This window comes from Salmo salar, chromosome 29 (assembly GCF_965601325.2).
Source record: "Salmo salar chromosome 29, fSalSal1, whole genome shotgun sequence".
NCBI lineage: Eukaryota > Metazoa > Chordata > Actinopteri > Salmoniformes > Salmonidae > Salmo > Salmo salar.
The window spans coordinates 19,911,274-19,930,159 of NC_138319.1; the positions used below are offsets into that span (position 1 = coordinate 19,911,274).

At 43.8% G+C, this 18,886-nt stretch overlaps 1 protein-coding gene across 3 annotated transcripts in view; it reads right to left on the reverse strand.

The window, feature by feature from the left end:
* The window catches only part of LOC106590284 (TGF-beta receptor type-1), a 64,900-nt gene that overhangs the window by 14,288 nt on the left and 31,726 nt on the right, over nt 1–18,886 (reverse strand). For 2 of the 3 annotated variants that reach the window (XM_014181129.3, XM_014181127.3), the window contains exons 3-6: nt 6,910–7,155; nt 5,038–5,268; nt 4,334–4,501; nt 90–246 (exon numbers count right to left, since the gene is read on the reverse strand). In XM_014181129.3, the coding sequence (XP_014036604.1) occupies nt 90–246; nt 4,334–4,501; nt 5,038–5,268; nt 6,910–7,155 (802 nt within the window). The remainder of the gene's footprint in view (nt 1–89; nt 247–4,333; nt 4,502–5,037; nt 5,269–6,909; nt 7,156–18,886) is intronic. The other variant, XM_014181128.3, reaches the window with a different exon arrangement.

Below are 18,886 nucleotides of genomic sequence, written 5' to 3' on the forward strand. Positions count from 1 at the left end.
AGCCGGCATGGCGGCTCAGTCATATCACATCGCCAGCCCAAATAACAGGCATAAGAGCGCAGCGGAGCCCAAACGGGGAGTCCAGTTACCTTTTGGTTCCTACTCTGTGGTTGGGGGCGATGTCGATGGTGTCAGTGGCGGAGTCGTGGCGCACGGCCAGGCCCAGGTCAGCGATGCAGCACGTCCCACTCTTCTTCACCAGGATGTTCTTAGATTTCAGGTCCCTGTGGGCGATGGCCGGCTTCCCTGGAATTGATGGGGGGGGGGGGGGGAGAAGAGAAGAGAGAAAGGAAGAAGAGAGTGGGAGAGGAGAAGAGCGGAAGGGCGAAGAAAGAGTGGGAGAGAGAAAAAAAGAGATGAGAGTGGGAGAAGAGAGATGGTGGGTGAAGAGAAGAGGGTGGGAGGAGGACAGAGGGAAGAGGAGAGATGAGAGGGTGGGAGAAGAGAGGGTGGGAAGAGGAGAGAAAGAGGGAAGGAAGGAGAGCAAGAGAGAGGAGTGACAGAGGGGAGAAAAAAATTGAGAAATTAGATTGAGAGCTCACTGATGCAAAGGTCGGACAGTGAGGGGAGAAAAAAATGAAAAGATAAAAAGCCTGCCTGTCTCCGCTGTGCCTACATGATTGTATTTGACATGAAGGAGTGGAGAGAGTGGGGGTGCATCTCAATAGTCTTAAGTGGTCTCCTCTCCTTACTCCTTGTATCCGTACTGATCTGAAAGAACTGGACAGGTGAAAGCACATTCTTTGCATTTGCATATCCTGCATATTCAGATAAGAAAATAAAATAGACCCATAATATGGTCCTGTATATGGTGCAGTTGAAGTCGGAAGATTACATACACCTAGGTTAGTGTCATTAAAACTTGTTTTTCAACCACTCCACAAATTTCTTGTTAACAAACTATAGTTTTGGCAAGTCGGTTAGGACATCTACTTTGTGCATGACAAGTATTTTTTCCAACAATTGCTTACAGGCAGATCATTTCACTTATCATTCACTATATCACAATTCCAGTGGATCAGAAGTTTACTGTGCCTTTAAACAACTTGGAAAATTCCAGAAAATAATGTCATGGCTTTAGAAGCTTCTGATGGGCTAATTGACATCATTTGAGTCAATTGGAGGTGTACCTGTGGATGTATTTCAAGGCCTACCTTCAAACTCAGTGCCTCTTTGCTTGACATCATGGGGAAAATCAAAAGAAAATCTGCCAAGTCTTCAGAAAAGAAATTGTAGACCTCCACAAGTCTGGTTCATCCTTGGGAGCAATTTACAAATGCCTGAAGGTACCACGTTCATCTGTACAAACAATAGTATGCAAGCATAAACACCATGGGACCACGTAGCCGTCATACCACTCAGGAAGGAGACGCGTTCTGTCTCCTAGAGATGAACGTACTGCGAAAAGTGCAAATCAATCCCAGAACAACAGCAAAGGACCTTGTGAAGATGCTGGAGGAAACGGGTACAAAAGTATCTATAGCCACAGTAAAACGAGTCCTATATTGACATAACCTGAAAGGCCGCTCAGCAAGGAAGAAGCCACTGCTCCAAAACCGCCATAAAAACACAAGACTACGGTTTGCAACTGCACATAGGGACAAATATCGTACTTTTTGGAGAAAATGTCCTCTGGTCTGATGAAACAAAATAGAACTGTTTGGCCATAATGACCATCATTATGATTGGAGGAAAAAGGGGGAAGCTTGCAAGCCGAAGAACACCATCCCAACTGTGAAGCACGGGGGTGGCAGCATCATGTTGTGGGGGTGCTTTGCTGCAAGAGGGACTGGTGCACTTCACAAAATAGATGGCATCATGAAGCAGGAAAATTTGGTGGATATATTGAAGCAACATCTCAAGACATCAGTCAGGAAGTGAAAGCTTGATCACAAATGTGTCTTCCAAATGGACAATGACCCCAAGCATAGTTCCAAAGGTGTGGCAAAATGGCTTAAGGACAACAAAGCCCTGACCTCAATCCTATTGAAAATTTGTGACAAGAACTGAAAAAGCGCGTGTGACCAAGGATCCAACAAAACCGGACTCCGTTACACCAGCTCTGTCAGGAGGAACGGGCCAAAATTCACCCAACTTATTGTGGGAAGCTTGTGGAAGGCTACCCAAAACGTTTGACCCAAGTTAAACAATTTAAAGGCAATGCTACAAAATACTAATTGAGTGTATGTAAACTTCTGACCCACTGGGAATGTGATAAAAAAAAAAAAAAAAGCTGAAATAAATCACTCTACTATTATTCTGACATTTCACATTCTTAAAATAAAGTGGTGATCCTAACTGACCTAAGACAGGAAATGTTTATTAGGATTAAATGTCAGGAATAGTAAAAACTGAGTTTAAATGTATTTGACTAAGGTGTATGTAAACTTCCGACTTCAACTGTATATATATAAACCCTACCGGTAAAGTTTTAGAACACCTACTCATGCAAGGGTTTTTCCTTATTTTTCCTATTTTCTACACTAAAATAATAGTGAAGACATCAAAACTATGAAACACATATGGAATCATGTAGTAACCAAAAAAAGTGTTAAATCAAAATATATTTTATATTGAGATTCTTCAAAGTAGCCACCCTTTGCCTTGACAGCTTTGCACACTTTGTATTCTCTCAACCAGCTTCATGAGGTAGTCATCTGGAATGCATTTAAATTAACAGGTGTGCCTTCTTAAAAGTACATTTGTGGAATTTCTTTTTAATGCATTTGAGACAAATCAGTTGTATTGTGGCACGGTAGGGTTGGTATACAGAAGATGGTATTTTACCAAATATGGCTAAGTCCATATTATGGCAAGAACAGCTCAAATAAGCAAAGGGAAACGACAGTCCGTGATTACTTTAAGACATGAAGGTCAGTCAATCTGGAAAATTAAGAACTTTGAAAGTTTCTATAAGTGCAGTCGCAAAAACCATCAAGTGCTATGATGAAACTGGCTCTCATGAGGACCGCCACAGAGGATAAGTTCATCAGAGTTACATTGCAGCCCAAATAAATCTTTCACAGGGTTCAAGTAACAGACACATCTCAACATCAACTGTTCAGAGGAGACTGCATGAAATCAGGCCTTCATGGTCAAATTGCTGCAAAGAAACCACTACTAAAGGACACCAATAATAAGAAGAGACTTGCTTGGGCCAAGAAACACGACAAATAGACATTAGACCGGTGGAAATGTGTCCTTTGGTCTGGAGTCCAAAATGGAGATATTTTGTTCCAACCACCGTGTCTTTGTGAGACGCCGTATGGGTGAACGGATGATCTGCGCACGTGTATTTCCCACCGTAAAGGATTGAGGAGCAGGTGTTATGGTGCTTTGCTGGTGACACTGTCAGTAATTTATTTAGAATTCAAGGCACACTTAACCAGCATGGCTACCACAGCATTCTGCAGCGATACGCCATCCCATCTGGTTTGGGCTTAGTGGGACTATCATTTGTTTTTCAACAGGACAATGACCCAACACACCTCTAGGCTGTGTAAGGGCTATTTTACCAAGAAGGAGAGTGACGGAGTGCTACATCAGATGACCTGGCCTCCACAATCCCCCGACCTCAACAAAATTGAGATGGTTTGGGATGAGTCGGACCGCAGAGTGAAGGAAAAACAGCCAAACAAGTGCTCAGCAGATGTGGGAACTCCTTCAAGACTTTTTGAAAAGCATTCCAGGTGAAGCTGGTTGAGAGAATGCCAAGAGTGTGCAAAGCTGTCATCAAGGCAAAGGGTGGCTATTTGAAGAATCTCAAATATAAAATATTTTGATTTGTTTAACACTTTTTGGGTTACTACATGATTCCATGTGTGTTATTTCATAGTTTTGATGACTACAATGTAGAAAATAGTCAAATTATATATATATATATATCTCTCTCATAGTCTCTGTGGGATCCAGAGAGGTAGACACAGGGGAAGAATAGGGAATAATAACTAGGTAGGTAGTGTGCAGTCAGGAGATCAACTACAGAGGCCTGACAGGGATGATTTAACATCTATTTACAGATATAGAGTGGGGTGCAGACCTGCTTGTCATCATAGAAAGGGGAACTTGGAAGTTCGACTATGTCCATGATACAAACCTAATGTGTGAACATTATGATTAGAGAACAGATATACGTATGAAGTATTACATGCATGTCATTTGGTGCCTATGTTACACACAGTTTGTAACACATTACTATTCTACGTGAAGCCAAAAGGCAAATGTTCGAACTCCCATCTCTTGACAAACAGTAAAGTCCTCAGTCGCTGATTGGTGGGTGTTGCTGTCACCAGTCACTGATTGACTGTGATTGGTCAATACGGCTGTCACTCACCTTGCGTGCCAACGATCTCCATGTGGAGGTGGGCCAGGCCGCTGGCAGTGGACAGGGAAAGTTTGATCATGCCCTCCACGGTGACGGTGTAGCGGTTCAGGTAGTCAAACAAAGAGCCATGCTCATGGTAGTCTGATACCAGCCACAGCTGGGTCCATGTCCCATTATCTAGAAAGAGAAGGGGGGAACAGAAAGAGGGAGGGTAGAGAGATACAGGTACAGAGAGATAAAGTAGAGTAAGATGAGTAATGGAGGAAGGAGAGCGAGAGAGAAAGAGAGAGAAAGACAGAAAGAGAGGGAGAGAGAGCGAGAAAGACAGCGGGAGAGAGAGAGACAGAGGTTAATGAACACAGTGAGTTGGTTCTCCTCAGAGCAATGTGATGTTACCTCCAGATGGCCAGAGAGCGCTCAGAGCAGCTGGACTGAGCACAACCACCACCCCAACTCTAGAACACACACACACACACACACACCTACCCCTGGCTCTCTAGCCATGTTTCTGCACTAGACTGCATCCAAATATGCTGGAGTGACCCTTCTCATGATTATCAAACCATTACAAGCCCACACCAGCACGGTCTACCTTATGCTAAACCCTAATAGAGGGGCATTACGAATCTTAAGGTCCGGCAAGTAAAAACAATAAAAATGCGCCCCTACAAAAGTGGTTCTGCTCTTTAGAGGTGAGCTGTGATTGGTTGTACCTTTGTTGTCGGCAGCGATGAAGCCCAGGATGTTCTCGTGACGCAGCATGACTGTCTGGTAGATCTCGGCCTCGCGGAACCACGAGCGCTCCTCACGGGACGAGAAGATCTTGACCGCCACCTCCTCGTCTCGCCACTTCCCCCGCCACACCTCGCCGAAGCGGCCCTTCCCGATGCTCTCCTGGAGTATGATGGTCCGGGCTATGGTCCTCTGAACCAGCAGGGGCAGACCTGGGAGGAAGAAGATGGTTTAGAAATGCGCTACAAGACGGGACTGGTCACTCGCTAGCAATGTACATAGTAACAACCGCTGCTTAAGAAGAAAGCAATCCAAAGGATGACGTCATGAAAAGGACCTGGAACTAACCTCAGTGTAAAAAGTGATTGGCTAATTGTCTGTGCTGCGGCTTTTTGGACAATATTCAGCAATTTTTTAAATATATATTTTTTAAAACCTTAAACATATTGAAACTGAAACCGTCACAAACAGGCCAGAGTTGTGCTCCTGGGTAAATATATACATCGCTCTCTTTAATTTCACCAGCTGGACAGTCAGCTATTTACTGTGGGGCCTGCAGGGAGGGGTTGAGAAGTTGAAAGCCGCAGGTACTAGCAGCAGCAGAAATAGCCAGGCTGTAGAGGCCGCGGAGGTCAGGGCCGTTAGAAGCCAAATGGAGCGTAGATTGTGGTGGGCTAGCTAGCTGTATGAGGAGAGCAGGGAGGAGACAGATGGGGTCACTATGATCCTAGCAGGGTCTGATGTTCACTAGACGTGTGCCGTGACATCCTGGAAAATAATATTTTAGTCTACATGAGTGGACTGAGTGCCTTGGTTTTTCCATGACTATAGTAGGCCCCTAAATCGTATTTTTGAAACTCTTTCGTCTGTGCCGTGCTCCTCATCCTTTTTGTCAGTGTGTACTTAATTCAGGCAGACTGTGGATTTATCCACCTGCTTTGACAAAGAGCAAAACATTAAGCTGGGTAATTTAAGATCCCATAGTGAAAATGAAAAATCCACTCTAAAAGCCGGAAAAAAGGAGACACTGACAGGTTTGTCAAATTCAGTTAGACTGTGGACTTAGCTGGTCCTCCAGTTTTGATATCTTGCAGAAAGTACAAATCAACTGTCCTACACTGGAAAATCCTACAAACCATAAATCTATTCACATTTCGTGCAAAAAGTCCCAAGAAGTTGATTCTGAATCAAATCCGGCTATCCTAGAGGTGTGGATTTCTCTGCCAGTCCTGATAGTGAGCTGTTAACTGCTGGTCGGAACAAGACGACAAGGTTTCCGCGTGCCAGTTCTCTCACCACGTCTCCTGGCTGGCGTCTGGGGTTTAGAGCAGCTTCACAGCCGCTCTGTGTTAGCGCCGCCCAGTCAATAGAGCCACGGGCCGCACCGCTTCCATTACACCACAGCTAAGGCTGAGCCCATCTGAGCTAGAGATGGACCGATAAGATAACCGCTGCCTTCACTACACCCTCAATGAGGGCGGGAGTCACTTCTCCCTGGCTCGATCTCCCCCATCGTCTCACAGCGGAGTGTATCTCTATGCACTGTTCTGTAACTACACACACACTCAAGTTATTCACACAGGCACACACTCACACCTAGACGCATGCTGGTAAGCTCGCGCCCTGAACAGTCGCACGCTCATTCAATTGCACACACACAGTCAAACAAAGAAGCAACGCGAGTAGCCACGTCGGAGCAGATAAGGTACACACCAAAAGGATCTATTAATACTAAAAACAAAACAAATACAGAAAAAAAATCTATTAAATAATATAACGAAACATGAGCGGTTCTGCATGAGCAGAGACCCCCCCAACACAGTCACACACACACACCCTCACCCCATGGCTACCTAACCCACCAGAGCCGGAGCCAGAGGTGGTCATGTCGTAGATGAGGTCTTGGAGGGTGGAGCCCACGTTGAGGAAGGGGTGATTCATGGAGGGGTCCTCCTCGTTGGGCACGCGGTGGTGGACGCCTGCACGGCTGTGGCAGATGTAGAAGACCAGCATCAGCACGAAGCACAGCACGCACACAGGCCCCGCGATGACTGCCGCCAGCGCCACAGGCCCCAGGGGCACCGGCTTCACAGTCGGCACTACGGGGAGGAAGGAAGAGAAGGGGTTAAAAGAGGAGCTAGATACAGGTGCTTTTCTTTTGACTGTGTTGGGTTTGGTTTTAGGCCCATCTCTGGTTGGACGTAGAGGAAAAGATGTCCACGGGCACATAAATTCACTGTTTTTTTAATAATGAGAATTTTGTTCACAATAAATAGGAGTTTGTTAATTCACTTTGGTAACTATCAACATTCTTTACAATTGTTCCATCTAAATGAGTAACTATTTAAAAAAGGTCCAGTACAGTAAAAAACGTGATTTTTGTGTTTCACACACACGTTTGGGGTTGCTTAGAAATGTCCTTGTTTTTGAAAAAGCTAATTTTTTTGCCCATTAGAATAACATCAGATTGATCAGAAATACAGTGCAGACATTGTTAATGTTGTAAATGACTATTGTAGCTGGAAACGGCTTATTTTTAATGGAATATCTACCTAAGCGTACAGAGGCCCATTATCAGCAAGCATCACTCCTGTGTTCCAATGACACATTGTCTTAGCTAATCCAAGATCATTTTAAAAGGCTAATTGATCATTTGAAAACCCTTTTGCAATTATGTTATTACAGCTGAAAACTGTTGTCCTGATTAAAGAAGCAATAAAACTGGCCTTCTTTAGACTAGTTGAGTATATGGAGCATCAGAGTTTGTGGGTTCGATTACAGGCTCAAAATGGCTAGAAACAAAGAATTTTCTTCTGAAACACAGTCTATTCTTGTTCTGAGAAATGAAGGCTATTCCATGCGTGAAATTGCCAAGAAACTGAAGATCTGGTACAACGCTGTGTACTACTCCCTTCACAGAACAGCGCATACTGGCTCTAACCAGAATAGAAAGAGGAATGGGAGGCCCTGATGCACAACTGAGCATGAGGACAACTACATTTGTGTGTCTAGCTTGAGAAAGACGCCTCACAACTCCTCAACTGGCAGCTTCATTAAATAGTACCCGCAAAACACCAGTCTCAACAGTGAAGAGGAGACTTCAGGATGCTGGCCTTCTAGGCAGAGTTGCAAAGAAAAAGCCATATCTCAGACTGGCCAATAAAAAGAAAAGCTTAAGATGGGCAAATTAACAGACACCGGACAGACTCTACAACTCTACCTAGAAGGCCAAAATCCCGGAGTCGCCTCTTCCCTGTTGACGTTGAGACTGGTGTTTTGCGAGTACTATTTAATGAAGCTGCCAGTTGAGGACTTGTGAGGTGTCTGTTTCTCAAACTAGACACTAATGTACTTGTTCTCTTGCTTAGTTGTGCACCGGGGCCTCCCACTCCTCTTTCTGTGAAGGGAGTAGTACACAGCGGATATCGGTATCGGCCAAAAATGTTCTGTGCATCACTAATTTGTTTATTCTTAACCACTTTAATTGCAAAATAATAACAGTATGGTACTTAAATTGTTAAAAACGTCTGAATTGGACCTAAGACAATTTCAAACCAGCTGTGTGTGAAAAGGGGTCCAGGATAGAGTGGGCGAATGGGCCTTTTGGTTGACATGAAGTGAGCCTCATGTTGGGTAAAATAATGGGTGTACATCCAAGTGCTGGATTATACATATGGATAATCCTATAAATACATTAAAAACAGAATACCCACACACCAGTGTTCCCCAACAACCTTTTCAAAAACGTCTGACCATTACAGTCTTGGCTCTTTGGTCCTTGTCTTCGAAAGGCATCAAATATATGAAAGCGATGACCGAAGGAATAGCATGGCTCGTCATATGCCCGTGTCACCAATGTCTTCACCAAGTCACTGGTTAATACGCTTTCATACGTCGACACAGTACGTACAGTATAGTCACATGCCTATAGGATGAATCACTGGGGCTCAAGGCTCTAGTTGTATCAATAGTGATGGAAGAGAAGCTGTTCTGACCTGAAGGCCACAGTAAAATGTTGTTTTGACCACAAGAGTGTATCTGAAAAGCTCCTACTGTGTTGGCCACTCAATCTCCTCTCTAATAGTTAGAAAACCAGCAAAAAATAAATAAATAAAAAGGGGCAGAAAGTGATCCTGCAATGACACACTATGAGCGGCTAATTTTGTAAACATCACAGGGAAAGCTAGGAAAATAATCAAACGAAAAGGGTCAAGTGTGGGGTGCGCTGAAGTTGTGCATTAAAGTCCTGGAGCAGTGCGTTCTCTGGTCCAAGGCTTTCGGCCAACACTTAAAAGGGCAGAGGTGGGCTTACTTTGTACGGCAACAGAGAATTGTTGAAGTTTGTAGAAAAATCGACCTTTTGCCAAAAACAGGGCCACTGGACTGCGTGGGCAACCATCTGTTGCATATAAATGTTTTAATTCCTATACAGAAAGCTATGCCAGAATTAAATGCTTAGTGTAGCAAGACGGGTATAGGTTAACCTAGGTCAATCCTTTAAACACAGGGTTTTGGGTTGTTAAAGTCCTCTCCTCTACCTACATGGCAATCTCAGAGTTATTTCTGTCCTAATTCTATGATTTCTGTGCACAGAGGGCAGTCGTAATGATGTGTTTTATAACTGATGGGTAAGGCTATTTAGGATTGGCAAGGTAACAACATAATTAGGACTGAGGATTGTGTGTGTGTGTGGTGTGTGTGATGACGTTCAGAGATTGGGTGATTCATTCAATTGTACAGACAGACCGAGAAATCTGACGACTGTCGATAGGTACTTGGAACAGCTTCCTGTGCTTTCTCTTGCTAGAGCAAGAGACGTCCCTGCTGTGTACCGAACGTGTACCAATGACCCTGCCGTTTCTACTTCGCAATGTTTGTCAGTGGCAAAGAACTTGACTTTGAGCCAATCAGAGAGCACAAACCTCCACATGGGGGAGTAAAAAGAAGTGGAAAAAGAGGGCACTTCCCCTGATGTAATCCACCCCCTTTTCATTAGAATGGTTCTAACTAAAACAATAAAGATGCAAAATACAAGTCTTATATACTGCTCAAAAAAATAAAGGGAACACTTAAACAACACAATGTAACTCCAAGTCAATCACACTTCTGTGAAATCAAACTGTCCACTTAGGAAGCAACACTGATTGACAATAAATTTCACATGCTGTTGTGCAAATGGAATAGACAACAGGTGGAAATTATAGGCAATTAGCAAGACACCCCCAATAAAGGAGTGGTTCTGCAGGTGGAGACCACAGACCACTTCTCAGTTCCTATGCTTCCTGGCTGATGTTTTGGTCACTTTTGAATGCTGGCGGTGCTTTCACTCTAGTGGTAGCACGAGACGGAGTCTACAACCCACACAAGTGGCTCAGGTAGTGCAGCTCATCCAGGATGGCACATCAATGCGAGCTATGGCAAGAATGTTTGCTGTGTCTGTCTGCGTTGTGTCCAGAGCATGGAGGCGCTACCAGGAGACAGGCCAGTACATCAGGAGACGTGGAGGAGGCCGTAGGAGGGCAACAACCCAGCAGCAGGACCGCTACCTCCGCCTTTGTGCAAGGAGGAGCAGGAGGAGCACTGCCAGAGCCCTGCAAAATGACCTCCAGCAGGCCACAAATGTGCATGTGTCTGCTCAAACGGTCAGAAACAGACTCCATGAGGGTGGTATGAGGGCCCGACGTCCACAGGTGGGGGTTGTGCTTACAGCCCAACACCGTGCAGGACGTTTGGCATTTGCCAGAGAACACCAAGATTGGCAAATTCACCACTGACGCCCTGTGCTCTTCACAGATGAAAGCAGGTTCACACTGAGCACGTGACAGACGTGACAGAGTCTGGAGACGCCGTGGAGAACGTTCTGCTGCCTGCAACATCCTTCAGCATGACCGGTTTGGCGGTGGGTAAGTCATGGTGTGGGGTGGCATTTTAGGGGGGGGGGCCGCACAGCCCTCCATGTGCTCGCCAGAGGTAGCCTGACTGCCATTAGGTACCGAGATGAGTTCCTCAGACCCCTTGTGAGACCATATGCTGGTGCGGTTGGCCCTGGGTTCCTCCTAATGCAAGACCTCATGTGGCTGGAGTGTGTCAGCAGTTCCTGCAAGAGGAAGGCATTGATGCTATGGACTGGCCCGCCCGTTCCCCAGACCTGAATCCAATTGAGCACATCATGTCTCGCTCCATCCACCAACGCCACGTTGCACCACAGACTGTCCAGGAGTCTTTCAAATACATCGTTACAGTTGATGGTTAGCTAGGTACTGAATTTTTACCATATTAGCATAGATGTAACAGTTAAAACCAGACATGTTATCAAGAACAAGATAAAGTTAGCTGAAACGAGCCACCTACGATTCCCCACATGGCAGCTTTTAGTCATTGTTGCTAGCTATCTGACCATCCAAAATCACAACACACAGACTTCTGCCACATTGAAGCGTGTGCATCATTTTCCTTATTACTAACCTGTAATAAAAATTATAGAAGATATCCATTTGTTAAACTATCCTTTAGTGAAGGGAGAATGTCCACAAGTATTATGGCTGCTGTTCACAAGGTCTGCAAACCAGGTCTGCAAACCAAACCTGTCCGTGAGGTGTTGTCACAGTAGTTTGTAAATATCATTTGTAAACAAAGTTTGAAAGTTAATCTAGAAAAGGCTGATGCTAACAAATTAGCAACAACATCCACCTTGAAGTTGATAGCAGCTGCTGCGGCCGCCGTTGCCATTGTCACACTACTACAACACAAGCTAGCTACCGTTACTTGCATTAGTGTGGGAAAACTACCGCTTACTGATTATTTTCTCTTGCGCTCTCTTCTTCAAAGTTTTATGGAAGACAACAACCTATTAGGTGTATTGCCGCCTCCTGTATTAGCTGCTTATCAGCCTCCTATTCTGTAATATGAATTCATTAGCTCTTGCGCTCTCAGTAGTGAGGTGTCTTGTCACTTAAAAAAAGTCACACCCATTGTAAGTCAAAATGTGATAGTGGAATGAACCTGTCGCTCAAAAAATCTGCTTTTATACAGTTGAATGGCAGAGGCCTTCTGTCCAGCTTCTGAAGGCCTAGCCAAAGGCTGGCTGAGCTAGCTAGATTTTTCTACCCAGAGACCAAAGAATATCTAGCAACAAAATTAGCGCAGCTTGCTAGTTAGCTTACATTTGCGACAACAGGGACAAGCCAAATAAGCTACAGCCACCTTGTGGACTGGAATATTTAAACCATGGATGCAAACTGTAAATAATTGCGCCAGAGGGGATGCCTGCCATTTTACGGGCTCCTAACCAATTGCTCTATTTTGAGTTTTTGCACATTTTTTGTAACTTATTTTGTACATAATGTTTCTGCTACCGTCTCTTATGACCAAAACAAGCTCCTGGATATCAGAACAGCGATTATCCATCTTGAACTGGACAAAGATGTTTTTTTCTTTTTTTAAAACAAAGGATTTACTGCTGCTTCAGGGCCAGGCCCAAATTCCCATCATTCACTTGAAGAGCAGAGGGCAATACAGTGGGTGATACATAGACCGCAGATTCGGGTGCCATCTACCATCCATCCTACTGGCTAACGTGCAATCACTAGAGAATAAACTGGATGAGCTCCGTTCTAGACTATCCTACCAACGAGACATTAAAAACCGTAAGATCTTATGTTTCACCGAGTCGTGGCTGAACGACGCCATGGGTAATATACAGTTGGCTGAGTTTTCCATGCATCGGCCCGAAAGAACAGCTACCACCGGTAAGCCGAGGGGTGGTGGTCTGTGTCTATTTGTCAATAACAGCTGGTGCACGATCTCTAATATTAAGTTAATCAAGGTTTTGCCGATGTACGAGTACCTCATGATAAGCTGTAGACCCCACTATCTATATTATTCGTAGTGCTCTATTTACCACCACCATCCGATGCTGGCAACGAGCTATTTAAGGCCATAAGCATGCAAGAAAAGGGTCTTCCAGAAGCGGCACTCCCAGCATGTTATATATGTGCAACCAGAGGAGAAGTGTAAGTGTAATCACTGACATTTTCAACCTCTCCCTACATACATGTTTCAAGCAGACCACCATAGTCCCTGTGACCAAGAACACCAAGGTATCCTGCCTAAATGACTACCACCCCATAGCACTCACTTCTGTAGCCATGAAGTGCTTTGAAAGGCTGGTCATGGCTCACATCAACACCATTGTCTCGGAAACCCTAGACCCACTCCAATTTGCATACCATCCCAACAGATGAAGCAAGCTCAATTGTACTCCACATTGCCCTTTCCCACTTGGATAAAAGGAACACTTGTGAGAGATAAGGCTGGGCAGTATACCGTATTTTAATGATATACTGGTATTGATGCAGGGACTGGTTTGGGTTTTTACTTTACCTTCTATACCAGTATTTGAATGTTTGGTTTGTTAAATGTGATACGCCATGTGTAATGTCAATTTTTATAGTTTACTTCGCTACTTGAGTCATCTCTCTGCTCTTTCTCTCTGTGCCACCTTCCACACAGACCTAGCCACGCCTCCGTCACTCAAGGAGAAGATTTGACGTTCCTCAACCGCAAGACACATGGTTCAGTCTGCATGGTCAATGCAGCACATGCAACAATGTTGATGACAACAATGCTGTTTTCACTTTGCTTCTTAATATGTTATTTAACCTTTTAACTCGGCAAGTCAGTTAAGAACAAATTCTTATTTACAATGACGGCCTAGGAAAAGTGGGTTAACTGCCTTGTTCAGGGGCAGAACGACATATGTTTACCTTGGGGGCAGTATTGACACGGCTGGATAAAAAACATACCCGATTTAATCTGGTTACCACTCCTACCCAGTAACTAGAATATGCATATACTTATTACATATGGATAGAAAACACCCTAAAGTTTCTCAAACTGTTTGAATGGTGTCTGAGTATAACAGAACTCAAATGGCAGGTCAAAACCTGAGAGATTCCTTTACAGGAAGTGGCCTGTCTGACCATTTCTTGAACTTCTTTTCCATCTCTATCTTTTACTAAGGATCTCTGCTCTAACGTGACACTTCCCACGTCTTCCATAGGAGCTCACAGCCCGGGAAAAAAACAGAATGTCGTCATTCCAGCCCCAGGCTGAAACACATTATCGCCTTTCTCAAGTGGCCGATCAAGGGACTCTGGGCTTATGCGCGTGACCCGACCGCCCCCGCCTTTGTGATTTTTTCCTCTGTTTGCCGAAAAGGAGATTCCCTGTCGGAATATTATTGCTTTTCTACGAGAAAAATGGCGTAAAAATTGATTTTAAACAGCGGTTGACATGCTTCGAAGTACGGTAATGGAATATTTAGAATTTTATTGTCACGAATTGCGCCATGCGCGCGACACTTCTTTACCATTTCGGATAGTGTCTGGAACGCACGAACAAAACGCCGGTATTCGGATATAACGATGGATTATTTTGGACCAAACCAACATTTGTTATTGAAGTAGCAGACCTGGGAGTGCATTCTGACGAAGACAACAAAAGGTAATCAAACTTTTATAATAGTAAATATGATTATGGTGAGTGCTAAACTTGCCGGGTGTCTAAATAGCGAGCCCGTGATGCCTGGGCTATGTACTTAGAATATTGCAAAATGTGCTTTCACCAAAAAGCTATTTTAAAATCGGACATATCGAGTGCATAGAGGAGGTCTGTATCTATAATTCTTAAAATAATTGTTATGCTTTTTGTGAACGTTTATCGTGAGTAATTTAGTAAAATGTTAGCGAATTCCCCGGAAGTTTGCGGGGGGTATGCTAGTTCTGAACATCACATGCTAATGTAAAAAGCTGGTTTTTGATATAAATATTAACTTGATTGAACAAAACATGCATGTATTGTATAACATAATGTCCTAGGGTTGTCATCTGATGAAGATCATCAAAAGGTGAGTGCTGCATTTAGCTGTCTTCTGGGTTTTGGTGACATTATATGCTGGCTTGAAAAATGGGTGTCTGATTATTTCTGGCTTGGTACTCTGCTGACATAATCTAATGTTTTGCTTTCGTTGTAAAGCCTTTTTGAAATCGGACAGTGTGGTTAGATTAACGAGAGTCTTGTCTTTAAATAGCTGTAAAATAGTCATATGTTTGAGAAATTGAAGTAATAGGATTTTTAAGGTTTTGAAAATCGCGCCACAGGCTGCAAGTGGCTGTTACGTAGGTGGGACGCAAGCGTCCCACCTAGCCCATAGAGGTTAAACAGCGTTTGACATGCTTCTAAGTACGGTAATGGAATATTTTGAAATTTATTGTCACGAAATGCGCTCGCGCTTCACCCTTCGGATAGTGACCTGAACGCACAAACAAAACGGAGCTATTTGAATATAACTATGGATTATTTGGAACCAAAACAACATTTGTTGTTGAAGTAGAAGTCCTGGGAGTGCATTCTGACGAAGAACAGCAAAGGTAATACAATTTTTCTAATAGTAATTCTGAATTTAGGTTGTCCCAAACTTGGGTGTCAAATTAGCTAGCCGTGATGGCCGGGCTATGTACTCAGAATATTGCAAAATGTGCTTTCGCCGAAAAGCTATTTTAAAATCGGACATAGCGATTGCATAAAGGAGTTCTGTATCTATAATTCTTAAAATAATTATGTATTTTGTCAACGTTTATCGTGAGTAATTTAGTAAATTCACCGGAAGTGTTCGATGGGTATGCTAGTTCTGAACATCACATGCTAATGTAAAAAGCTGGTTTTTGATATAAATATGAATTTGATTGAACAAAACATGCATGTATTGTATAACATAATGTCCTAGGAGTGTCATCTGATGAAGATCAAGGTTAGTGCTGCATTTAGCTGTGTTTTGGGTATTTGTGATGCATGCTAGTTGCTTGGAAATGGCTGTGTGTTTTTTTTGTGTCTATGTACTCTCCTAACATAATCTAATGTTTTGCTTTCGCTGTAAAGCCTTTCGGAAATCGGACAACGTGGTTAGATTCAGGAGAAGTGTATCTATAAAATGGTGTAAAATAGTCCTATGTTTGAGAACTTTGAATTATGACATTTTGTGGTTTTAAATTTGGCGCTCTGATTTGTCACTGGCTGTTGAATAGTGTGGGATGATTTCGTCCCACCTCCCCTAGAGAGGTTAATCCCCTCCTGTACTCCCTGTTCACCCACAACTGCATGGCCAGGCACGACTCCAACACCATCGTTAAGTTTGCCACAACGGTGGTAGGCCTGATCACCGACAACGATGAGACCGCCTATAGGGAGGTGGTCAACAACCTGGCAGTGTGGTGCCTGGACAACAACCTCTCCCTCAACGTGAGCAAAACAATGGAGATGATCGTGGACAATAGGAAAAGGAGGTGCCGAGCACGCCCCCATTCACATCGACAGGGCTGTAGTGGAGGGGATTGATCGCTTTAAGTTCCTTGGTGTCCAAACACCGCAAGACATTCTTGAAGAGGGCACGACATCGACTATTCCCCCTCAGGAGACTGAAAAGCTTTGGTATAGTCCCCAGATCCTCAAAAAGTTATATCGCTGCACCATTGATAGCATCCTGACTGGTTGCATCACCGCCTGGTACGTTAACTGCTCTGCATCCAACCATTAGGGCGCTAGAGGGTAGTGCTTACGGCCCAGTATATCACTGGGGCCAAGCTTCCTGCCATCCAGGACCTCTAACAGGCGGTGTCAAAGGAAAGCTCTAAAAATTGTCAAGGACTCCAGCAACCCAAGTCATAGACTGTTCTCTCTGCTACTGCATGGCAATCAGTACAGGAGCACCAAGTCTGGATTCAAAGGGCTCCTTAATAGCTTCTACCCCCAAGCCACAAGACTGCTAAACAATTGATAAAATGGCTACCCGGACTACTTGCATCGACTCTTCGCACCCCACCATACCCCTGTCTGCACATTATGCCCTGAATCTATTCTACCACGCCCAGAAATCTGCTCCTTTTATTCGCTGTCCCCAATGCACTAGACGACCAGTTTTGATAGCCTTTAGCCGTACCCTCATCCTACTCCTCTGTTCCTCGGGTGATGTGGAGGTTAACCCAGGCCCTGCGTGTCCCCAGGTACTCTAATTTGTTGACTTCTGTAATTGAAAAAGCCATGGTTTCATACATGTTAACATTAGAAGCCTCATCCCTAAGTTTGTTTTACTCACTGCTTTAGCACACTACGCCAACCCTGATGTCCTTGCCGTGTCTGAATCCTGGCTTAGGAAGGCCATCAATTCTGAGATTTCCATACCCAACTACAACATTTTCCATCAAGATAGAACTGCCAAAGGGGGAGGAGTTGCAATCTACTGCAGAGACAGCTTGCAAAGTTCTGTCATACGTTCCAGGTCTATGCCCAACAGTTTGAGCGTCTAATGTTAAAAAGTAATCTCTCCAGAAAGAAGTCTCACTGTTGCCGCCTGATACAGACCCCCCTCAAGCTCACAGCTGTGCCCTGTGTGAATTGATTGCCCCTCATCTATCTTCAGAGTTCGTCGACCTAAACTGGGATATGCTTAACCTGTCTGGGCTAGGGGGCAGTATTTTCACGGCCAGATAAAAAAACGTACCCGATTTAAACTGGTTACTACTCTTGCCCAGAAACGAGAATATGCATAGTATTAGTAGATTTGGATAGAAAACACTCTAAAGTTTCCAAAACTGTTTGAATGGTGTCTGAGTATAACAGAACTCATATGGCAGGAAAAAACCTGAGAAAATTCCAAGCAGGAAGTGGCCTGTCTGAAAATTTGTAGCCGAAACTACAGTATCTCTGGGGTTACGTTGCACTTTCTAAGGCTTCCATTGGCTCTCTAAAGCCTTCAGAAAGCGGATTGAGGCGTCTCCTGTCTCTGGGCAGAGTATGGTAGCCCAGTTTCTCAGTGGTCTGCCTGGTGACTAAGAGATTGGATATGCGCGTTCACAAGACCACGCTGTTTTTTCTTTTCCTCTTTGAATGAATACACTATTGTCCGGTTGGATTATTATCTCTATTTTACGAGAAAAATACCAGAAAAATTGATTTTAAACAGCATGACATGCTTCTAAGTACAGTAATGGAACATTTTGACATTTTTTTGTCACGAAATGCGCTCACGCGTTACCCTTTGGATAGTGACCTGAACGCACGAACAAAACAGTATTGGACATAACTATGGATTATTTGGAACAAAAACAACATTTCTTGTGGAAGTAGCAGTCCTGGGAGTGCATTCTGACGAAGATCAGCAAAGGTAATACAATTTTTCTAGTACTAAGTTTAGCGTGCCCCGAAGTTGGCGGGTGTCAAAATAGCTAGCCGTGATGGCTGAGCTATGTACTCAGAATATTGCAAAATGTGCTTTCGCCGAAAAGCTATTTTAAAATCTGACATAGCGATTGCATAAAGGAGTTCTATATCTATAATTCTTAAAATAATTGTTATGTATTTTGTCAACGTTTATGATGAGTAACTTAGTAAATTCACCGGAAGTTTTCGGTGGGGATACATTTTCTGAACATCACACGCCAATTTAAAAAGCTGTTTTTTTTTATATAAATATGAACTTGAACAAAACATGCATGTATTGTATAACATAATGTCTTAGGAGTGTCATCTGATGAAGATCATCAATTCAACAGCCAGTGACACTGGTTGAAAACAGCAGAGGTGTATTTGGAGGGCAAGTTGGTCAGGATAATATCTATGAGGGTGCCCATGTTTACAGATTTAGGGTTGTACCTGGTTGGTTCCTTTGGCGATTTGTGTGAGATTAAGGGCATCTAGCTTAGAATGTAGGACTGCCGGGGTGTTAACCTCTATGGGCTAGGTGGCACGTCACCGTCCCACTCTATTCAACAGCCA